The 20,223-nt window shown below is 34.3% G+C and overlaps 1 protein-coding gene across 10 annotated transcripts in view; it reads right to left on the bottom strand.

Annotated features, from left to right (window-relative positions):
* Window positions 1–20,223, bottom strand: part of SETD2 (SET domain containing 2, histone lysine methyltransferase) — a 114,494-nt gene that overhangs the window by 51,277 nt on the left and 42,994 nt on the right. For 4 of the 10 annotated variants that reach the window (XR_010384864.1, XM_031470192.2, XM_064496605.1 and 1 more), the window contains 7 exons: window positions 17,869–17,992; window positions 16,942–17,019; window positions 15,036–15,133; window positions 12,829–12,955; window positions 6,268–6,402; window positions 5,360–5,479; window positions 3,552–4,214 (listed from right to left, as the gene is read on the bottom strand). Coding sequence is in view for 5 of the 10 variants with exons in the window: in XM_031470192.2 (XP_031326052.2) it covers window positions 3,552–4,214; window positions 5,360–5,479; window positions 6,268–6,402; window positions 12,829–12,955; window positions 15,036–15,133; window positions 16,942–17,019; window positions 17,869–17,992 (1,345 nt within the window). In the remaining 5 variants the exon portion in view is untranslated. Of the gene's footprint in view, window positions 1–318; window positions 606–646; window positions 928–3,551; window positions 4,215–5,359; window positions 5,480–6,267; window positions 6,403–12,828; window positions 12,956–15,035; window positions 15,134–16,941; window positions 17,020–17,868; window positions 17,993–20,223 lie in introns of those variants that run through there. The other 6 variants (XR_004142419.2, XR_004142420.2, XM_064496609.1 and 3 more) reach the window with 6 other exon arrangements.

Genomic DNA, 20,223 nt, shown 5'->3' with positions numbered 1-20,223 from the left:
TCTGTTTTATTTAGACCTCCTGTAGAGCTTAATGCTTAACTTTCTAGGAAAATAATGTTTAATTAAAGGTAACGTCTTCAGATAAAGACGAAAAAGACAGTAAGAATTGTCCTTAAGAAAAGACCAATTTATCACACATACAAAATGTCCCTAAATGATCTAATCCAGGTGAAACTGTAACTACTCAGACTTCATCATCAGGAGAGAGACACATCCTGTAACCTAAGTGTTTACAAGAGAGGCTCTGGAATCACTAGCCATCACAGTCTATCAGCTGTCTAACTGCAAATGAAACTGCCAAATTCACAGGAACCTTACCTCTTCTCATGATCCAAATGAATGAAGATTTTCCAGTCATGTTATAATTAATCAACTTATAACCAGCTGTTTTGCTCTGAAGTTTAGGGTATATTTTCAGCATGAGGGATGATGTACAACAATTCCTTTTGCAAACAGGAATAAATGCACACGTCCCTGCTGAAAATGTAGCCCAGGTAATTTCCATATGAAAATGAACATATGCTCACATGCAACAATGTGCTAAGTGATGCTTCTTGTTGAGGTCTACTTAGGTGTCAAAAATGTGTAAGCCTTGTAGAGCCAAGGCAGTGGTCCTGTGTATAGAGGTATAGAAAAAGTAGCTCACTTAATCCTTTCTCGCCAGGAGTCGGGATTTTCCCAGAACGACATCCATTGTCGGCAATGGACGCACCAAAATAACGCCGGCGCCAGAGTTAACCACCTCTGTCCTCTTTTCACCTATTATATTTTTCATGCATCATCCAACTTCCCAACCATCTTCCTGTTTCTTCACAGAATGCACGCTAGGTTCTTGTTTTTCTTCAGCACGGAGTTGAAAATGGAGTTGAGAAAAGGAGACACATGGTCAGCTGGTGATGTTAACAAGCTCCTTGCTGCCCTGAGAAGCTAGATGGAAATGGTTCAAGTTACAAGGGGGATCATCATCAGATCTGGGAGGACAAAGAGTAATTCATGAAGCTTCATTCCCTTCCCTCCCACCCTCTTTCATTTACTGATGATCCCTATAGTCTGCCTTTACAGCAAAATTAAGATTAAGAAATCTGAAGCAACCTCTTTCAGTTCTTCATTCCATCCAGTGTGTAGAAAGGCCAAGTGGAACATGTGTCCAGCAATGTTACAGTGGCCCACGAAGGACAGGGAAGCTTGGAGTGGCTAAAGTACTGCAATCTTAGTTCAGTGCTTTTTTATATAATCTTGGAATTAACATCAGAAACTAACAGTGCTTGGGAACAGGTGCTTAATAAAGGTTGGCTGAATAACACATATCCATTTCTACCAATATCTACTTGAACACACAGGTGGAAGTCAGACAGAAGTAGTTAACTCTTTCAATGCCGGGATAGTATGGATATATAGTAATCACATCAAGTCAAGGTGTTTCTCTAAGACATGTTCAAATTATGGGTTCCCTAGCTAAAGCACTTTTTAAAAAGGACAAACATAATCAGTCTTGAAATTAGAACCATGGTAAATGTTAATTAGAATGACAGATGAATTAAGAACCCTAGCACAAATGCATAATAAAACATCACAGTTCAATCAAGTAAAAACATTTCTCAGTAATGCAGTTCTAGATGGGTAATGATTCCAGAGCAAATTGTAAAATCTAAAGGAGAATTTTATTTAATGACTTCCTTGATGCTTAGAATTAGGATAAATCCAAAGTATGAAAGTTAAGAAGGATGGATATATTTTAAGTACAAATAAAGTGTTAAACCTCAAGTCAAGAGGATCACCAAGCTACATAGTGCTATACAACCACTTTGATCTTTCAGGTAGGAATGAAAAGGATAACAGAGAGGGGGAGAAATAATTTTGTAGGACTCAAAAAAATTTATGTCTGGAGTGTGAGTTTAAATTACCAGTTATACTTAATTGAGTTAAGGATATTCCAGATATATCATTATAATTTTAAAAAACCTACCATATAGAGAAATAAAAATCTTACTTTCCCCAGATTTTAAGAAGAGACAGGTTTTTGAGAAATTAAGATGACTATTTTTTTTTTTAATTATGTCAACCAGAGCCTTCTCAGGCAAAAGTGAACTACTAGGTCTACAACCCCACTCTCTCTCTAAAACTATGTCTATAAGGCCTTTTCTATGTTCACCTGTATGCTTGTCTCCATTTCCACATTCCTTACTGAGCCAGTCATAGTACAGGCCCTACTAGCAGTCTCCAAACACAAGGACTTCTTCCAGGGACTCCTGTGCCTTCACAAAGCAGGCTTTAAATAAAGGTTCACACAAGTAACTGTCCCAGCAGCTCTTTCAATTAATTCAAACTCCAGTTCCTGCGTTCACATGTTATGTCATAAACAGATTAACTATGAATCCTTCCTTTTATATTTATAAAAAGGTCAGATATCATAAGGCTTAATAAGGCTGAGTTTACGCTGAACTGTGAGCAATCAAAGAGTAGCTTGAGTAAGAGCTCAAATGGGTAAACGAGAGCTGAAACCACACCATACTTAAAGAAGGGTCTCAAAACAGCAAATTATGAATGCCAAAAATAAGAACAGTGCACAAACAACCATCTACTCATTTTGCTCAGTTTAAGGACAGTTCCTTATGGGTCAAATGGTAGTATCTAATGGGCAAGTTTTGTAGTCATAACTGGGAACGGAGAGGATTCAGGTGTTCATCTTGCTGCAAATCTGTATTGGTGGTTTATTTGGTTGCTTCACCTCTGGCAGAAGAGAGGAAGAACAGAAAAATAGAAGCTAGGAAGTAACCTGTTCCCACAGGGTCCTCAAGACCGGGATCTCAGATCCAGATCACTTATAATCAAAATTTATCACATGTCTCCTAGGCTCACCCTGTTATTAACTCCTGTGTCTATCCAAGACCCAGACTGGGCTCTCTGCAAAGCAAACCCTGAACATCGTGCTACATACTTTAATAAGTGATTATATAAGTATTAGGTGTGAGGGTTCCAGAACTCTCTTTATTTTTCTTTCAGGTAACACCTTTTGACCAAACAGGCATTTAAGAGCAGGCCTATTTCAGAAACAACGATACTGAATATGAACTAGTTCCATATAAGGTTGTTTTACTAATTTATGTTCAATCATTTTTGATGAGAAGCTGCTAAATCACCTTGGCTTTCCACTTAATTTTAAATTAATTTCTCGTTAATCCAATACTAATTTCCAATTATTTTAAGCATTCTTTTTTCTTACATAGACTCTTTCAATGTAGAATCCCATTTCATATGCAAAGGATTTCTGGTTTTGTTTTTTAAGGTAAAGAGCACTTGAATGACTGAACTCACTGTTGTGATATGCTCCTGTAAATGAGGAAAAGGGGGACATTTGTGTATCAGTTTGGCTAGTATATCTCTTGCCAAGGTTTAAAAGATGTTTGAAACATTTATAATCAGCTGACAGAGAGACAGTATCTCATTTTTCAAAAATACACATAGGTAGAAAAGTAGGTAATTCAACTTAAGTTTTATGGAACTCAAAACCTGACTAATTCAGGTTAAAATAAAGAAAAATGTTTTCTTACCTTTAGGTCTTTCCAACTGTCCAGGAGCTTGGTGGCCAAATCACTTATATCTACTGTTTTATCTGGCTGTTCCTGGCTCCTCTCACTCTCCACATCAGATATACCCTCCTCTTCATCTTGGGATGGTGTTTCCTCAGCAATAGGTTCGTCTAGTTTCGTGCCATTGCTTTCTTTAGGCTCTATTTCAGTGTCAGCCTCTGGTTCAGATGAAGCTAGCTTACTGGCCTCCATAGCAATTTCACTATCAACTTTAGATTCAGGTAGTTGTTGTGTGAGTAGCTGCTGTGACTGTAACTCTTCCTCATCTTCTACAGGGATGTTTTCTAACTGGTCAAGGTCCTCCTTGCCATCTTTGCCTTCTGGCTCACTGGTAGCATCAGAGATCGCACTGTCCATGCTATTTTCACTTATAATTTTAAGTCTGCGAAACATTAGCTTCTTGGGGGTGTCTGTGTCAGCTTCCGTGCTCAGTTTGGTGGAAGGATCAGGTGTGTTGAGTGGTGTGTGAGCACGTGACGTATTCTCACTAGAATACCCATCTCCCTCACTCAGCTGAGGGACAGCAGTCTTGGTCTGAGACCAACGTTGAATAATAGGAAGTACTTTGCTTTCCTCCAACATATTTTTAGTAGGAATGGGTAAATGTTCCAAAGTCTTTATAATCTGATTAAACACAATTAAAGAAAAAAATCACATCACTTTGTATAGTTAACTTTTCAAACCTCTGGATGGGACTTAGATCATTTCTGCAGAAGTAGTAATTTTTTTCACTCTTTTATTAAGACTTAAGTCTTGTAACCACAGAAGAATTTAAGTGTCACAATATTATTTCCCTCTAGAAGGGAAGTAAAACTGTTTTAATAAGACTGACCAGCAAAATGTGGTCATTTTGTGGAGCAGGTGACTGCTCACAGTATCAAACAGGACTAATTTGATTAATATTCCCCATCAATAGTTCTCAAACCCAGGTAGGTATTTTTTTTTAAAACAGATACACTACTGGAACTCATCCTAGATATCTTTTTCGAAAAAGCTTCCCAAGTGACTGCAATACAAGCTTTGGAACTATGCATGAATATATATTTAAATGCCTTGTATACACACAAAAAAATGCAGATAGTGCTCCCCAATGTAGTTCTTCAAGAACCCCAAGGCTTCCCCAACTTCTACTTATTGTTAAATCTCCTAGAAGGATAGAGACAAGACAATCACTCATCTGCTCACTCTCATGCTTTTGTTTTTAAAAGTATATTGTTAAGTGACTTTGGAATTATTTTGGAAATTACGATTAAAAAGAACTACATTTAAATCAAGTTAGAAAATACTGTGCATTTCATGGGACAGTATAAAATATAACAACGCCACTAACAATGCTATCAGTATAAACTTACTTAGATCTTTTAAAATAGTTACTTACTCCTCAAAATGTTCTTACTCTTGTCATGCAAAATTCAGCTCTTCACTAATTTTTTAGATGGTTTCCCATCTTTTTGAAACCATGGCTTTAGCAACAAACTGGATCTTTCACTTAACTATGGTATTATTCTATCTTGTTCTTGGCAGTTCTCAACTATATAGTACTAACCTTAAAAAGATACCACAGGAGAAAAAACCAGAGGGCAAACTCACTTCTACCAAGTTGTTTATAAAGCTATAGTTACAGAAATGATATTGGGATGATGAAATTATATAGTTACTTAATATCAGTGCTAAATACAGCACTAAATTTATTATCACTGATATTATCACATACTCTCAACCTAAAAAAAAAGTATATTAAGAAACAAGCAAGTTGAATGTCAACTGACCTCTTCCTGAAGCTTCTGGTTACTTTCCCGGCCATCACCTAGCTCTGCCATCCAGATCCACAACAAAGACAGTCCGTGACGTTCCAGAAAGGACTTCAGGCAAGATTGTGAGTGTGTGTTCTTACATAGGGGAAAAGAAACAGGATGCAGGTTATTGGGGGTTGGAGGAGGGAGACAAACAATACCAGACACAGAGTTAAAGAGGGCCCATAGAGGGACTAAAGAGTTTGTTTATATTAACAAAAAACCCCTAGAAAATCTATTTTGATTAACTCAACTAAAAGTGTGCAATTAATAAATGCTTTAAAGTAAGAGGTTATAATCTTTTTTGATACCTAAAATGTATCCAGTCAACCTGGACTTTACTCTAGTAGAGAACTATATAATTATTAATGTAATTTACAATGAAATTCAATTCTGAAGGACTAATAAACAAATTACATTCACCATTTTTACTGAAGCTAAAACTTATAAAAAAATTTTTTTAATCATTTTTTTTTATCCAACTTCTTGTGGTATACTTAAACTAGAGTAAAAAGAAGATTACTGTTAAAATTCCTTGCTTTGAGATCCTGTGGTAAAAATGGCCTTGGCATGCTACTAATCAAGGTGGGTAAAAAAAACCTGTAACAAGTGTCAGGAACTGTTACACACACAAAGATCCCACCATGTTCTTTGCGTAGAAAAAGCAAACAAGATCTGTTAATAGATTAAATGATGCTAAACCCTCAAGACAGTTTTAAGAATACAAGTTTTCAAAGTCATATAGAACTCATATACTCATTTTAAAAATAATAGTAACTCTTCTCAACAAATTTATTCCTTTTCCATTCATTATTCTGGACTGTAGTTTAAATGTCCCACCTTAAATTCAGAAATAAAAAATAAATTAATATCAAAGTGTTCACCTGTATGAGTTTAAGACAGGTAAGTTTCTGCTCCAAAGTTTCAATTCTAACCATTAGCCGGGATAAGCTGAGCACCTGGTTTTTATCAGACAGACCCTCACCGTTCTCCGTCAGAGCTTCTAGCTCTCCATCCACCTGCAACAGCAAAGAAAAACATGGTTATAAGATAACAGCAACCACAAAAAATCCTCATTAATCTAAGAATCAAACAGCCTAAAAAGATGTTTAACCTCACCAGGAAAAAAGTGTTTTCCTTAAAGACAACAGTGAGAAAACATGTTACATTCATTAGATTGGGGAAAAAATTAGTAAGTCTGATAATATCAAGTCTAAACAAAGATGCGGATCAAAAGGAACTTTAACACACTAATGAAAATGAAAATACAAACTGGTATGATCAATTTGAAAAGCATTTCACTTATTCATCAAATATTTACTAAGCATTTATATGTCAAGTGTAATTTGAGGTGCTAAAGACATTACAATGAAGCAAAACAAAAAAAAAATCTGCCTTTATGGGAGAAAAAAGAACAAATTATATTAGGTGAAAAGTATGTCAGGAAAAAATAAAGCATTAGCTTAAAAAATTAAATATTTGTATCCCCTATGTCTAGCCATTGCACATCTAAAACTAAACCCTAGAGAAACTTCTGCACCTGTGTACTCAGAGAATCAGAAGCTCACTCACTGAACAGCCATCCATAATAGAAAAAAACTGCCAACAACCCAAATGCCTGTGGCCAGGTTGGATAAATTGGCATGTTCACATAATGGAATATTATACCACAGTGAAAGGAATCAAATGCAGCCAAATGCAACATTTAACTATCTTACAAACATAATGTTATGTGAAAAAAAGTTCCAGAAAATTGCATGCTGTATTAATCTGTTTTTATGAAACTCAATAACAAATTTCGAGCTGCATGTCTGAAAAGTCTATTTTAAAAAGGCAAAGGAGGTAAGACAAAATCTAAAATAGTAGTATCCTACAGGGGCTAAGCAAGGAGAAGAAAGCAGAGAAGTGCTCACAGCATATATAAAGCATACAATTATGCTTTATAACTTAAATACGTTCTTCAATTGTTCTAAAAATATTTAAATAATACAGAGCAACAACAAAAATCAATGTACCAAAGACTGTTTTCCAGCTGTGTTGTAGCTATTATAAATGATATAAAGAAGCCCTCACAGAACGTACTACTGGGGAGATAAAATTAATCCACAGAAAACGAACAATGAAGCATTAATTGTAAATGTTAATGTTAAGAAACCTCAGAGGCCTAAGAAGGAAAGGCGCACTTAGAATGAGAGTCACCAGAAGTGAATTCACTGAAGTGGGGTTAAAAACAGGTAAGGTAAAAACAAGAGGAGGGAAGCAGTTCAGGAAGGAGGGAAAAGTCTGAACAACAGGAAATGGAAAATTATGATAGTGTATAGCTCAGCTTGGCTGGAGGGGATACGGTATGGTTAGGAACTGAGAAAAATCTTATCAAAAGTGAGGCTGGTGTTAGATTAGAAGATCTCAGATGTAACACAAAAGAATTTGGATTTGATGTGAGTAAGAGAGAGTTCTATTACTGAATCACCCCCTCAAAATAAATGATCAAAATGGAATTTGAGAATAACTAGTGTGACAATAACATGAAATCTAGAAAAGATAGAGAATGAAGAAGAGACATAACAACAGCATTAAATCAACTTGGCACAAAATGAAACTCTTGTTATGGTAAAGAACAAAAATAAATGAGAAAATGTAAAATGCTGCCTGCAAGAAGTTGAAGATACATAAACTTATTTTTTTCCTTCTATAGTGTATATTTGAGGTCCATTCTTTTTCATTTTCAGTATCATTTCTTGAGTTTTCAATAGATTAAATATGTGAACAGAAAAGTCAATTTACAGTTAAATCTTAATCTAAGACAATTTCCTTTAAGATATTTTTCCTTACATATCCTAAATGTAAAAGCTTTCTGTGTCCCAAATTCCAGAGGATTAGACTGAGAAAGACCAAGGGTTTAAAATTCCACGTTCCCCCTCAAATGCAGGAATCTTGCTTTTGACAATTCTGAGATGCAAATATTCACCGAGCTAAGAGATGGGATTATTTTCTTTTCATAATTAGGCATGTAATGATTCTATAACACTGAAAACTTAAGAGACAAAACTGAGTTATTTTCATTCATTCAATAAACATTTATTGAACAGACATCACTGTATATAGGCACTACTAGAATATAAAAAGGTAGAGTTCTTAAGGAAACAGTAAATATGAAGTAAAACTGAAGAAACTAAAGTATAAATAACAAAATTTTGCAAAGAAAATACAGGTGAACAACTTTTGAACATTCTTATTATGATGATAAGCTTAATGGTTGTATTGATATATACACAAAAGTAAGCCTGCCAATTCTAGTGGTGGTATGATACAACTTCCATAATTTTGAGTACTCAAGTGGACAATCGATTGTAGAATTTATAACTTTTAGGATACATGAGAGGGAGGAAGTTGGGAGATGACTGAGTCTGACAGCTTTCATTAAATTTACTAAAAGTATTTATTTTTCATTTATGGGTCACCACCTTCCAAAAGGAGTTGTGGTAACTAAAAGTTAACAAAAGTATAAGGAACATTAGGATGTATTTTAATAAATTATTGGTAATTGAAAATTTATATGTATATGCACAATTCTATAAATTCAAAGATTTATTCTGTTAAGTATATAATCAGTCCAAGAAAAATGTTTATTCTTTATACTTCAGTATTTTTGGCTATGAACTGTCTTTAATGGGTCTAAACTACCATTTTTAATACTTTCTGATAAAATATAATATACATGCAGAAAAAGTATATAAACAATTAACAAATATATAGGTTTTATAAACAGGTGAGCAATACCCATGGCAATCAACACTCAGGCAAAAACAGAGGGGGTGGGGAGGACACAGCCAGCGTTCCTGAAGTGCTCCACATGCCCCTTCCTTATTATAACACCTTCTCTTCTCCACTCTAGAGATAATGTCTCCTAACTTTTTAGGAAATAGTTCTGATTTTTTAAATAGGTTTACTACATATATACAAATCCATAAATATTATAATTTAATTTTGTCTATTTTTAATCTTCATAGAAATAAAATCACACTGGACAAAATGTTGCATCATGTTTCTTTTTCATTCAATATTTCATTTTAAGAGTCACCAGTGTTGATGCATGCAGCCATAGCGCCTTCGTTTTCATGACTAGTTTTTTTCACATATGATTACATTATAATTTACTTATATTAATGTTAACGGACATTTGAGTTGTTTCTACTTTTTCTAATGTAAGCAATGCTGCTGTGACTCCTGATGTACATTTTAAACAAGTCTCTCTCTGGTTATACACCCAGGAGTGTATCTGCTAGCTCATATAATACTCGTACATGCAACTTTAGAAAATAACACCAAAGTGTTTTCAAAAGCAACTGTATCCATTTACACCCCAACCATCAATGTATGAGATCTGTTATCTGTTGTTCCTATGTATCATCAAACTTAATTTTTATCAATCTGGTGAGTATGCAAATGACATCTGATAGTAGTTTTAATTTGTACTTCCCTGATAACTAATGAGGTAGAACACCTTTCCATATGCTTACTGGCTATTTGAATTAGTAATGTGTCTGTGGAAGTTGTTTATTTTTCCTTTGTTCTGGCATTTTTTTTTCTTATTGATTAGAAATAGCTGTCTATATATTTTGGATACTAGTACTTGTTTGTTATGTGTTAAAAGCAAATAGTTCCTGTCTTACATGGCTTTTCACCCTCTTTATTGTGTAAATTAGTTACTGTTAATTTTTTTTCCACAAACTCAAACAAAAGAGATTGAGATAAAGTTTCAGACTATTTCCTGTCTGCACTTTATAAACTATAAATTACAAGTAACATCAGATAATAGTAGGGATCTATACCTCCATCAATTAAATATTTAATTAAGTACTTAGTTTGTGACATACCCAAAGAAGACAATCACCAGTCCTGGAAGAACTTACAATTTTGTTAAGTGGATAAGCTGTATGTACATAGATGCAATCACAAGAGCAAAAAATCAAAAATGTTTACCAATCAAGGGCTAATATGGGGGTGTACAGATTACAAAGCCATTAACATATTCTTGTTAATACTGACAATACACACAACTATGCTTTAAACTGCTGCTATCTTGTCCTCTCCGTGGCATTTCCTACCCAAAAGAATTCCGAAGACACACTTGGGAATTTCAAGAGGTGCTACTTTTGTGATTCAATTTAATTGCACCTGACCAGAATTCAGAATCTAGACATACAGAGGGAATGTCAGTAGGAGGTAGTCCAAGTAAAACTAAACTAGAGTTAAACTCTTCATTACAGTCAAGGACAAATGACCCTTCTAGGAACCTAGATTCATTCCCAGGTCATTCCTCTACCTGGGCAAAGCTTCATCGAAAATATTGCTGTTCCAAAAAAACCTTCAAATTCACATCTGGAGCAATCTGGGAACTCAGTCTACCAAATGACTGGATGTTACACCTAGTTTAGTCTATAATGCCAAGGCCTAAACTTAGACAGACACACTATCAACAGAATAAAATCAAGCAAGCAAAAACCAGGAATGCAGTTTTTAATGCTTAAGTTTTGAAAACAAAATAAAGGGAAGCTTTTATGGCAATTTTAGCTTAGATCAACACATTTAACAACTATTTTGTGGTTGCTCTGGAAACTATCAATTATATGAAATAAGAGTTAAAAATAAAAGAAATCTTCATGGAGTTTAAAGAAAAATTTCCTGTAATAGTTAAGACGCTAATAGACTATGATCCAGTGACCCCACTTACATGGATGTATCTTAAAGAAACACTACAGAAGAGACATGTGTAAAGTTACCAACTGTGACATTAAGAGCAAAAAATTAGAAACATAAGTGTTCATTAGTAGGAATATATGTAAATAAATAGTTATATGATGAATAATTTTATAGCAGTTAAAAATATGCTTACATATATCCACATGGGTCAAGTTTTAAAATAAGAGTAAAAACAAATTGTAGAAATATACACACTTATTATAATATTTCTAGAACTTTACACAAAAGAACTCAATATGGTTAAGAGCAAAGACAAGAGCTAGACTAGCTCATTCCCATAGCCTATTAATTGATCCTGTAACCTCTTCGTGCCTTAGCGTTCTCATCTGTAAAAGGGGAAATCCTTGTACCTAATTTAAGGGCTTAGTGTGACATTAAGTGAGTTAATGTGTCAAGTGCTTTGAAGAGTGCTTGGCACACAGCTACAATATATATGTTCTCTAAAAAAGACAGCTGAGGCAAACAATAGTCTAAACAGCATTTGTTCATCTTGGGTGGTAAAAACATGGGTGTTTCTTACAAAATTTTCTCTGTGGCATTTTTTCATTTCATTCTTCCTTTTTTTTTTTTGTAATGGAGGTAAATGGGATTGAATCCAGGACCTGGTGCACACTAAGCATGTACTCTACCACTGAGTTATACCCTCCCCTACTCCTTGCATTTTTTCAAATGATCCTTTTTTTTGACTTTTTAATGGCCCTTTCCAATGCTTCCTGCTATCTGTCTTCTTATAGAATCCAGATTCTCCATAATTAGTTCTCTCCAATTAATCTGGGTTTACTGACATCACCTTTTAACTACTATACTTTTATCCCCATTCCTGCCTTGAGTCTTCTAGTTTCTCATCTAAATAGTAAGACTATTGCCATTTATAATTCTTAATAGTACTGGTTCCTCAAAAGCCCAAGAATGAGCTAATTGTGAAAGAATCACAGGGGTATCTGCTAATACCTCAAGCCTCCTAGCCTTCCACTAAATTTGTAGGTCTGGGGATGAGCTCAGAAATGTGCATTTTTACTATGGATCCTGCCAGGTGGTTCTGAGGCTAAGAAACACTGCTCTGGTGAAGGGATCCTCAGAAAAAGGAAGGGGGAATTTAAAAAAAATAAAATAATAAAATTCTTGTCCCAGTTCAGAGTCTCTTTAGTAGCAAGATACCACTCACTTCCAGTAGTGACTCAGGTGAACTAGGGTAGAAAAAAGGCTATCAACCACTGCTCCAATGTATTAAATGAAAAGACCATTTGAAACTACCCCTTTCGCACTCTTGGGTGGCCTGTTATCTCTCAAAACTCACCTTACACTTCAAGGAGGAATTGCAGAGATTTTAAGAACAGTCGTAAACAAAAGACAAACCAGTATTAAAATATTAGGAATGTAGATCAGACTTATGTGAGCCAACAGACAAACATTTTACTTATACTTAAGATTAGAGTTTTACAGGCTCACAAAAACTATCAGCCCATGTGTTTTCAAAATGATTTCAATAGTTCTCAGTATCCAGTTCTAATCTCTATGAAACGGAAATGAAAATAGCGAACACGTATTTCTTTACCATGATTATCTCATTTGATCCTGAATTTCTCTGGCTGTAGTTTTCACTTTTCAAACTTCAATCAGGAAAGCTATCTCCCTTCTTAAAATGTACATAGTGAAAACTGAAAGAAGAATGGAACACTTACTGAATCCTTCTTACGAGATCGTTCTTTCTTCATTTTTCCCCCTGCTGCTCTGATGCTGACTCTGTTCTCTCCTCCCAGGTAACCCCGGCAATTAGCCGACCCACAGAAACATTTCTGAGCTTCTTTCCTGTTCAAGGAGAATAGGAAAGATGTCAGTTACATGAAAGCAAACCATATAATAATGCTGATAATATAGCAGTCACATTCAAGAGAAGTCAACCTAGCCTAAAGAAAAAAAATATTTTAAGAGATACCAACAACTCTATTACTATCTAATGGAAATGCCTGTAAATTGCTCTTTAAAAAAAGCCATTCTTTTGCCAATCTTCCTTTGTTAGCTAGACAAAACTAACCAAGAAGTTAATAAGTAATTTCTCCATTTATGAGAATACCCACTAATATATGAAAATAAAAGATCATATACCTATCTGGGGTAAGAAGAACTGCTTAACTAGTTCAACATTTGTTACTTATATGTAAGTATTAACTGGCACAGAGAACAAAATGTATTATTATAAACAGATATATAGATATAAAATGCATTATTAATAAAGTACACTTAGAAAGAAACAAGTGGTTACTAAAAAGTTATCATTACATGAGGATGAGACACTAATAATATATATAGTAATAAATGATTGTAATGACAGAGTCAAGGGAAAGTGGTAGAAAGAAGTCTACAAGTCTGGGTGCAAACCACCCCTGCCATCTATTTACTCTATGACCAGAGCTACACAAGGAAAACATGAAGGAGTATTCCAAAAGTAAACTGACAGATTTAGTACATGACAGTAGCAATCAGAGACATAAAACTATTCAATAAATCGTTAATAAATAGCAGGGAATTCCAAACAGCACTTAATTTCCAGTTTCCCTGCTTTCAAATAGGATAGTACAAGCACACACACACAAAAATACTGGAGCCCTGCATGGAACCTGGTCCATATCCATCCCCATAATACTTGACCATTGCCTAGATCCATTAGTTTACAAGGTGTTACAAAATGGTGATAACATTACTGCTTCGTTTACTAGCTGAAATAACCTCTATAAAGAACTTCCTCTCACCAATTGTTTGATTTAACCTGAAGCAGAATTCTTTTAGGAAAGGCAGGATATATGCTTGACTTTTTCCCCCCTTTTTTAATTTTTAAACTAGTGGTTACCACTTGAGAGAGGGAAGGGAGGAGGGGCAAAACAGGGGTAGGGGATTAAGAGATACAAACTATTAGGTGTAAAATAAGCTATAAGGATGTAAACTACAACTACAATTGGGAATACAGCCAGAATTCTGGATTAACTATAAATGGACTATAACCTTTAAAAACTGTGAATCACTATGTGTAACTTATATAATAGTGTACATTCAATTAAAAAAACTAGTTTTCAAAATCATGAATTGGTTTCCTTCAATTATGACTAACACAATTTTATTTTTAAAGTATCATTAAAACTCGATTTTATGTAGTGTGTTTCAAACCATTTGCAATTATAACCCTTACTGATGCTTAAGTGTTAATAAGAACTCTCCCACTTTTGTTAAGTGAGAGCCTATTTAAGCTAGCTCCTGAGTCCCTTTTACATGACCCTTCTCATCTTTTTTAATTGGTTTTCTGGTATGATAAAATAATCCAGGGTCATTTTGTTCAATGCCTCTCCCAAACCTGAAACCAGACATTTCTCAAAGGAACCCTGTTTCTTTTGGCGGCATTTTGTAAAACCACAACATAGATGCTAAGGGTATTCAGTGCTACTGCATCATTACCATTGGTTTTGATAGACAGAACTGGGTAACAATTTATTTCAGAGTACAATATGCTGTAGATGAGACAACATTAGTCATGAGTTGATAACTGACATGAATGATGGCTACATAGAGATTTATTATACTATTCTTTTTATATGCAGACACATATACCCTGTTGGCATTTCTGTAATAATAAGTTTTAAAATTATGTTAGAAACAATTATATTGATGAGACAGCATGAAGTTCAGAAGAACATTATGTAGTTCCTATATAATATCCCTTAATGGCCAGTAGTGTTATACAGTAGGAAAACACAAAAAACTGAAAACACAACACTATAGATAAGAACTGACAATTCATAAAACTTCTTAGTAATTCATATCAAACTTTTAGATCTGTATATCCAAACAGTCTGTTTCCCCATCAGAAGCAACAGAAGAGAACAGAATCAATACTCACCCGTATCTTTGGAACTGATAGTCAAATGTTAACTCTGAGCCTGAAGGAACCAGTTTGGTGGTAAAGAACCCAACTCTCAGTTGTCCATTCACAGTCCACTGAGATGTTTTTAAAAGAAAATAAATGAGTAACTGGTTAATCTATGTGTATTGGTTTTTTTATTGTTGTTGTTAATGGAGGTACTGGGGATAAAACCCAGGACCTTGTATATGCCAAGCACATGCTCTACCACTGAGCTATTCCCTCCCCCGTACTGGTTTGTTTGTCTGTTTTTTAAAGCTCATCATCACCTGTCTTAATTTTGATGTCACTCTTTAGAGAACAAAGCGTTTTGTAAATAGCAAATGGAGAATTTTTCCCTTTAAATAAACTAACATATTTAAGTATCACTCTTATTTAATGAGCTACAAGACTGAATATTATCTATAACATATTTCTAATAAAAGTAATTGATACTTTAACTTATCTTAATACACATTTCCACACAGTAAAGATTCACTTGTACCAAAAATAGGCAAATAGGGAATGCTTGGTGTCACTGAGTACCAGGCAAATTTATACTACCTTATATTATATTGAAAGTAACTATGTTCTAAGATAAGATGGGGCATGGGACCAGGGAAACAATGATGCCAAAAGTTTAATTTCATGAAGCAGTAGTCATATGGCTGAGTGTAGTATCAGGGAAGGGAAGCATGAAAACAGATGCATAAAACTCAAAAATTAAAAAGGGGGTAAATACACAGGGGTTAGAACTTATAGTTCTAGAATATGTCAAATGTAAGCTGACAAGAGCACTCCTGTCCAGACCATCTGAACATGTTACTAATGAGAAACCCAGAAGAAAAGAGGTGGAGGGACACAGTATAGTTGGAGTCTCAGAGCAAGACATGTGGCCACCAAATACAGGCAAAACTAGAACCAGAACTTAATTAATTAAGTTAAATCAATTCCAGACTGGGTTCTCCTATTCATTATATATATATGTGTGTGTGTGGGTGTGTATATATGTATGTACATATATTTTTTATATTTTACTCCAAGCTTAAAACACAAATTAGAGGGTACTAAGATCATTATCTCAAAATGTTATATCAAATTCAGTGAATGATTTATCAAGTGTCGACCATGTGCCAGGCACAGGGACATAAAGATAAGCAGGACCAAAAGTCTGGCTTTGGTGAGGTGGAGCAGTGCACCCACATGCACACCACATATAAATCCTCACATCTGTGGCCATTCAGTCCCTGAATAAATGTTATTAAAACCATCAAATCTGGCACATGGGTAACACTGATACATATTCTGAAATAAAATCTAAATATAATAGTATACACTGAACTTCATCAAAAATAAAATTTAGTTTTTATTTTAGCACTTTTGAAATAATATCTAAAATTATGGGCAAAGAAAGGTGACAAATGCAATAGGAGTTCCTAGATTGGATCCCAGACCTGAAAAATGACAGATGGCAAAATCTGAATAAGGTCTTTAGACTAGTTAATAGTATTGCCGGATTGGACAACTGTATTATGGTGACATACGATGTAGACATTTGAAGGAGCTAGTGAAGGATAGTACATGGGAACTCTGTACTATTTCCCCACTATTTGTTATTTTATAAATCTAAACTTATTTCAAAATAAACATTTTAACAGAATATGAAAAAATGATTTAAATGATTAAAAAATAAAATATATGCATCTCTGACATAGAATCTAAAATTAATAGAACAGCAATCTTTTTTTTACATGTATAAGCCTTTTTAAATTGAGAGTGTACACAATCAAAAGTCTTAAGACTACTACTCTAGATGACTCACTCTATTCTTGAGAAACAGGGCTGAACTAGCAACAGAAAAGAACAACAGTCTTGACCAAATATCCCAAACTCTACTTCATCTTACTTTTTGAGTCTCACAGTTTGGTTCACAGCTGTGATTCATGAAGCGAGAGCAATTTCCTTTCTGAGTGGCATCTATTATCTAGGAAAAAGGATAATTTAAGACTTAAAAATAAGACCTTAAAACATATGTGCATTTTGCAAAAGAAAGGCATCAGGCAAATTTAAGACCCACATCCCTGACCCCCTCCTTCCTTAAGAGAATACTCTCATGCTACTTTACACATCAAAGTGACAAATACCCAACTGTGTCTTCACCAAGATCTGCTAAATATAAACATTTTACCTATGTGCAGAATTATCTCCATATCTATCAATGTCTCTCTCATTTACTTTTAGCTGTTTCTTACATCCTATTACATTCTAATCTCACTTCATGTGCGTAAGACTTCATCTTAAAATGCATGCTATACCACAGTGCAGTAGCTCTCAAACTTGAGTGTGTATCTGAATCTCCTGCAGAGTTTGTTAAAACTCTTACTAGATCCACTCCCAGTGTGAGATTGAGCAGGTCCTGGGACAGGTCCCTACAATTTGCATTTCCAGACTGAATGTAGAGGCAGATATGAGAGTCTAAATTCTATTAAGTCAGACAATAAAGAGATTTGTAAATGGCACTCCTCACTAAAAAAAAAAAAAAGTTTTGAAAATAGATAATTTTGATAAAAGCATGTTATTTGCGTCAACCTATAATGGGCTATTGTTACTTTTAACTAGCTTAATAAATATTTTTCAACTTCTCAGCTATAGTTTTTACATATATATGTAAATACCTCCCTCTCCCTCATCTTTTTTGTAAGAAAAAAACTATACACACTGCTCTGCTCATTTTCATCACTTAATATATTTAAATCAATCCATATCAATCAATGGCCCTTTCATACTCCACAGTTTCCAGATCTGTTTCAAAACAAATATGCATGCCGCTTACCTCGTCATTCTTCAGGGCCATGAAATAGTAGTGGATGTTTTTGTTTCGTGCATACTCCTTTACTCGGGCTTTAAACTCTTTATGATCAAGTACCTCTCCACAATACTCCAGGACAAAGGTATTTCTGGCAAATGAAAAAGAAAACAGTATTTCCTTTCTAGAAATACTATATAGAAAACATATATCTATGCAAAAATACTGAATTTAAAGAACTACTGTAAAATGGATAGATTTGTTATTACACAAGATATAATTAAAATATATGTAAAGTGCCTATCATCTATTTGAGGTTAATTTTCTCTTTCCTAATATTTTTTGAAGAATGCTGATTCTAAGAAGCTTTTATAATTTATACACAGAGAGCACATCCTTGCTCTAACTAAATATTAAAACAACCTTTCAAGTTTGGTTTACATTATCATGAAAACAATGATTCACAGCTGAGAAATTGAGATGCAAGAAAAAATTAGATGCTTTATGGTCAAATAAAAAGAAGTCAACTTAAGTACAGCAGCCCTTCTACTACCTTTCTCTCAAAGGTCTCTAAGAATGCTAAAGGTCAAATATACCTTTTCTCTGACTCCATTCTCTGAGTTTTATGGCATTTATCAACAATTATGATTAATCTCTCTCCTTGGCTTCTTTCACTTACTTTCTATCCTTGATCATTCTTCCCATAGTTATTTACCTGTTTTTCTCTACTGAAGATAGTAATCAATTCTCAATTTCTTCCCCCTCTATTTTAGAGAAGCTCATTCTCACCAAAGACTCCAAGAATTATCTCCATGTGGACAAATGCCTCTCTATGCTTTGCTCCCAAGTTCTGACCTGAAATGAACTACCTGGAAGCCCTGTCTTATCTCTTCAAAATTAACATGCCCTATCATTAACCAAAGAGATTTTTAAAAAGGCAAAAAGGTAAATCATTTCTCTTTGTTTATGATATACTGACATAAACAGTGTATTTATTAAAGAAGTAATTAACTGGCCAACTGAAAAACATTACACCCTCTTAGTTAAGAAAATAAAGCAGTTAAAAATGAAGAACAATTATGTGAAAAAGCAAAAATCAAAAACAGGGTAAGAGAAATGTAATATATCAATATACACCTTTGTGTAGCAGTCCATCATAAACACATTAAAGTCTTAATAATCAAAATCTGATTACTCATAGATAATCCTTAAAAGTCAAATTACTCTTTTTAAAAAAATTTTTGGGGGGGTCCCATTTTAAAAGCAAGAAATGTTTCACAATTGCTGCTCCAAATTACTAGCTTTATGAACAATAATTTCCCTTTCTGATCCCAGAAGCTTATCATTTTGTAAGTAATGCACTAGAATGATCACAAAATTTGAGGTCTTATAATACTGGACTCTACATGTCTAGGATCAGTCCCAATCCTTGAGAAAAAGAAAAATGACAGATACATCAAAGGCTGCTATGTAGATTGTGATAATGACTATAAAATGAACCTTATGCAGGATCTGGAACTTCATTTTTTAAAAATATGTCCATTTCCTCTCCTAACAAAAACTAAATTCTCCTCCCTCAACTGGATCTTTCAAAGTTCACTGAAGCCCTGTGACACAGGTATTATGCCCATTTGACAGAATATTATGCCCATTTGACAGGTAAGATAGAATTTACAGAAGTCAGGTGATCTGCACAAGGTGACAAAGCTTGATTTATAGCCTGGGATTTAAACCCCATCCAAATGACTGCTTGTCCCTTTATACTATAAAAATACTCCCTTCTATTACACTAAAATATTCAATTCTGATAATACTGCTCTCAAATCACCTCTTCATTTTAAAAAAGTGGTTAAATCCAGAACCTAACCAACCACTAAATCATTCAAGAGTAGAAACTTTACACCATCAAGAAATCTGAAGGATGCACCAATACCCATGGGTCTAAAAGTCAGGCTTGATGAAGCAGCTAAGAAAAGAATCTCAAAACTCTTCAGTTGCCTAACCTCCAAAAAACTAAATGAGGCAATGTAATAGCATATCATTCAGTCCTTGAAACTAGTTAGATAAATAAGGTATGGATTTCTTAGAAAAGCTCCATGCCTCAATTAAAAAAACTAAAAACACTGTTTACTCTTTTAAAAAAACAGCTCTTGGTTTTATTGTTTTTTTCTATTTTTCTAATCTTTATTTATTTCCTCCCTGATCTTTATTATTTCTTTGCTTCTGCTGACTTTATGTTTTGTTTGTTCTTCTTTTTCTAGTTCTTTTAGATGATAGGTTCAGTTGTTTGAGATTTTTCTTGTTTTTTTTTTTTGAGGAAAGCCTGTATTGCTAAGAACTTTCCACTTAGGACTGCTTTTGCTGCATCCCACAGATTTTGTG

This window comes from Camelus dromedarius, chromosome 17 (genome assembly GCF_036321535.1).
Source record: "Camelus dromedarius isolate mCamDro1 chromosome 17, mCamDro1.pat, whole genome shotgun sequence".
NCBI lineage: Eukaryota > Metazoa > Chordata > Mammalia > Artiodactyla > Camelidae > Camelus > Camelus dromedarius.
The sequence above is the reverse complement of the archived record's forward strand: the minus strand, read 5'-3'. Positions and strand labels throughout refer to the sequence as shown.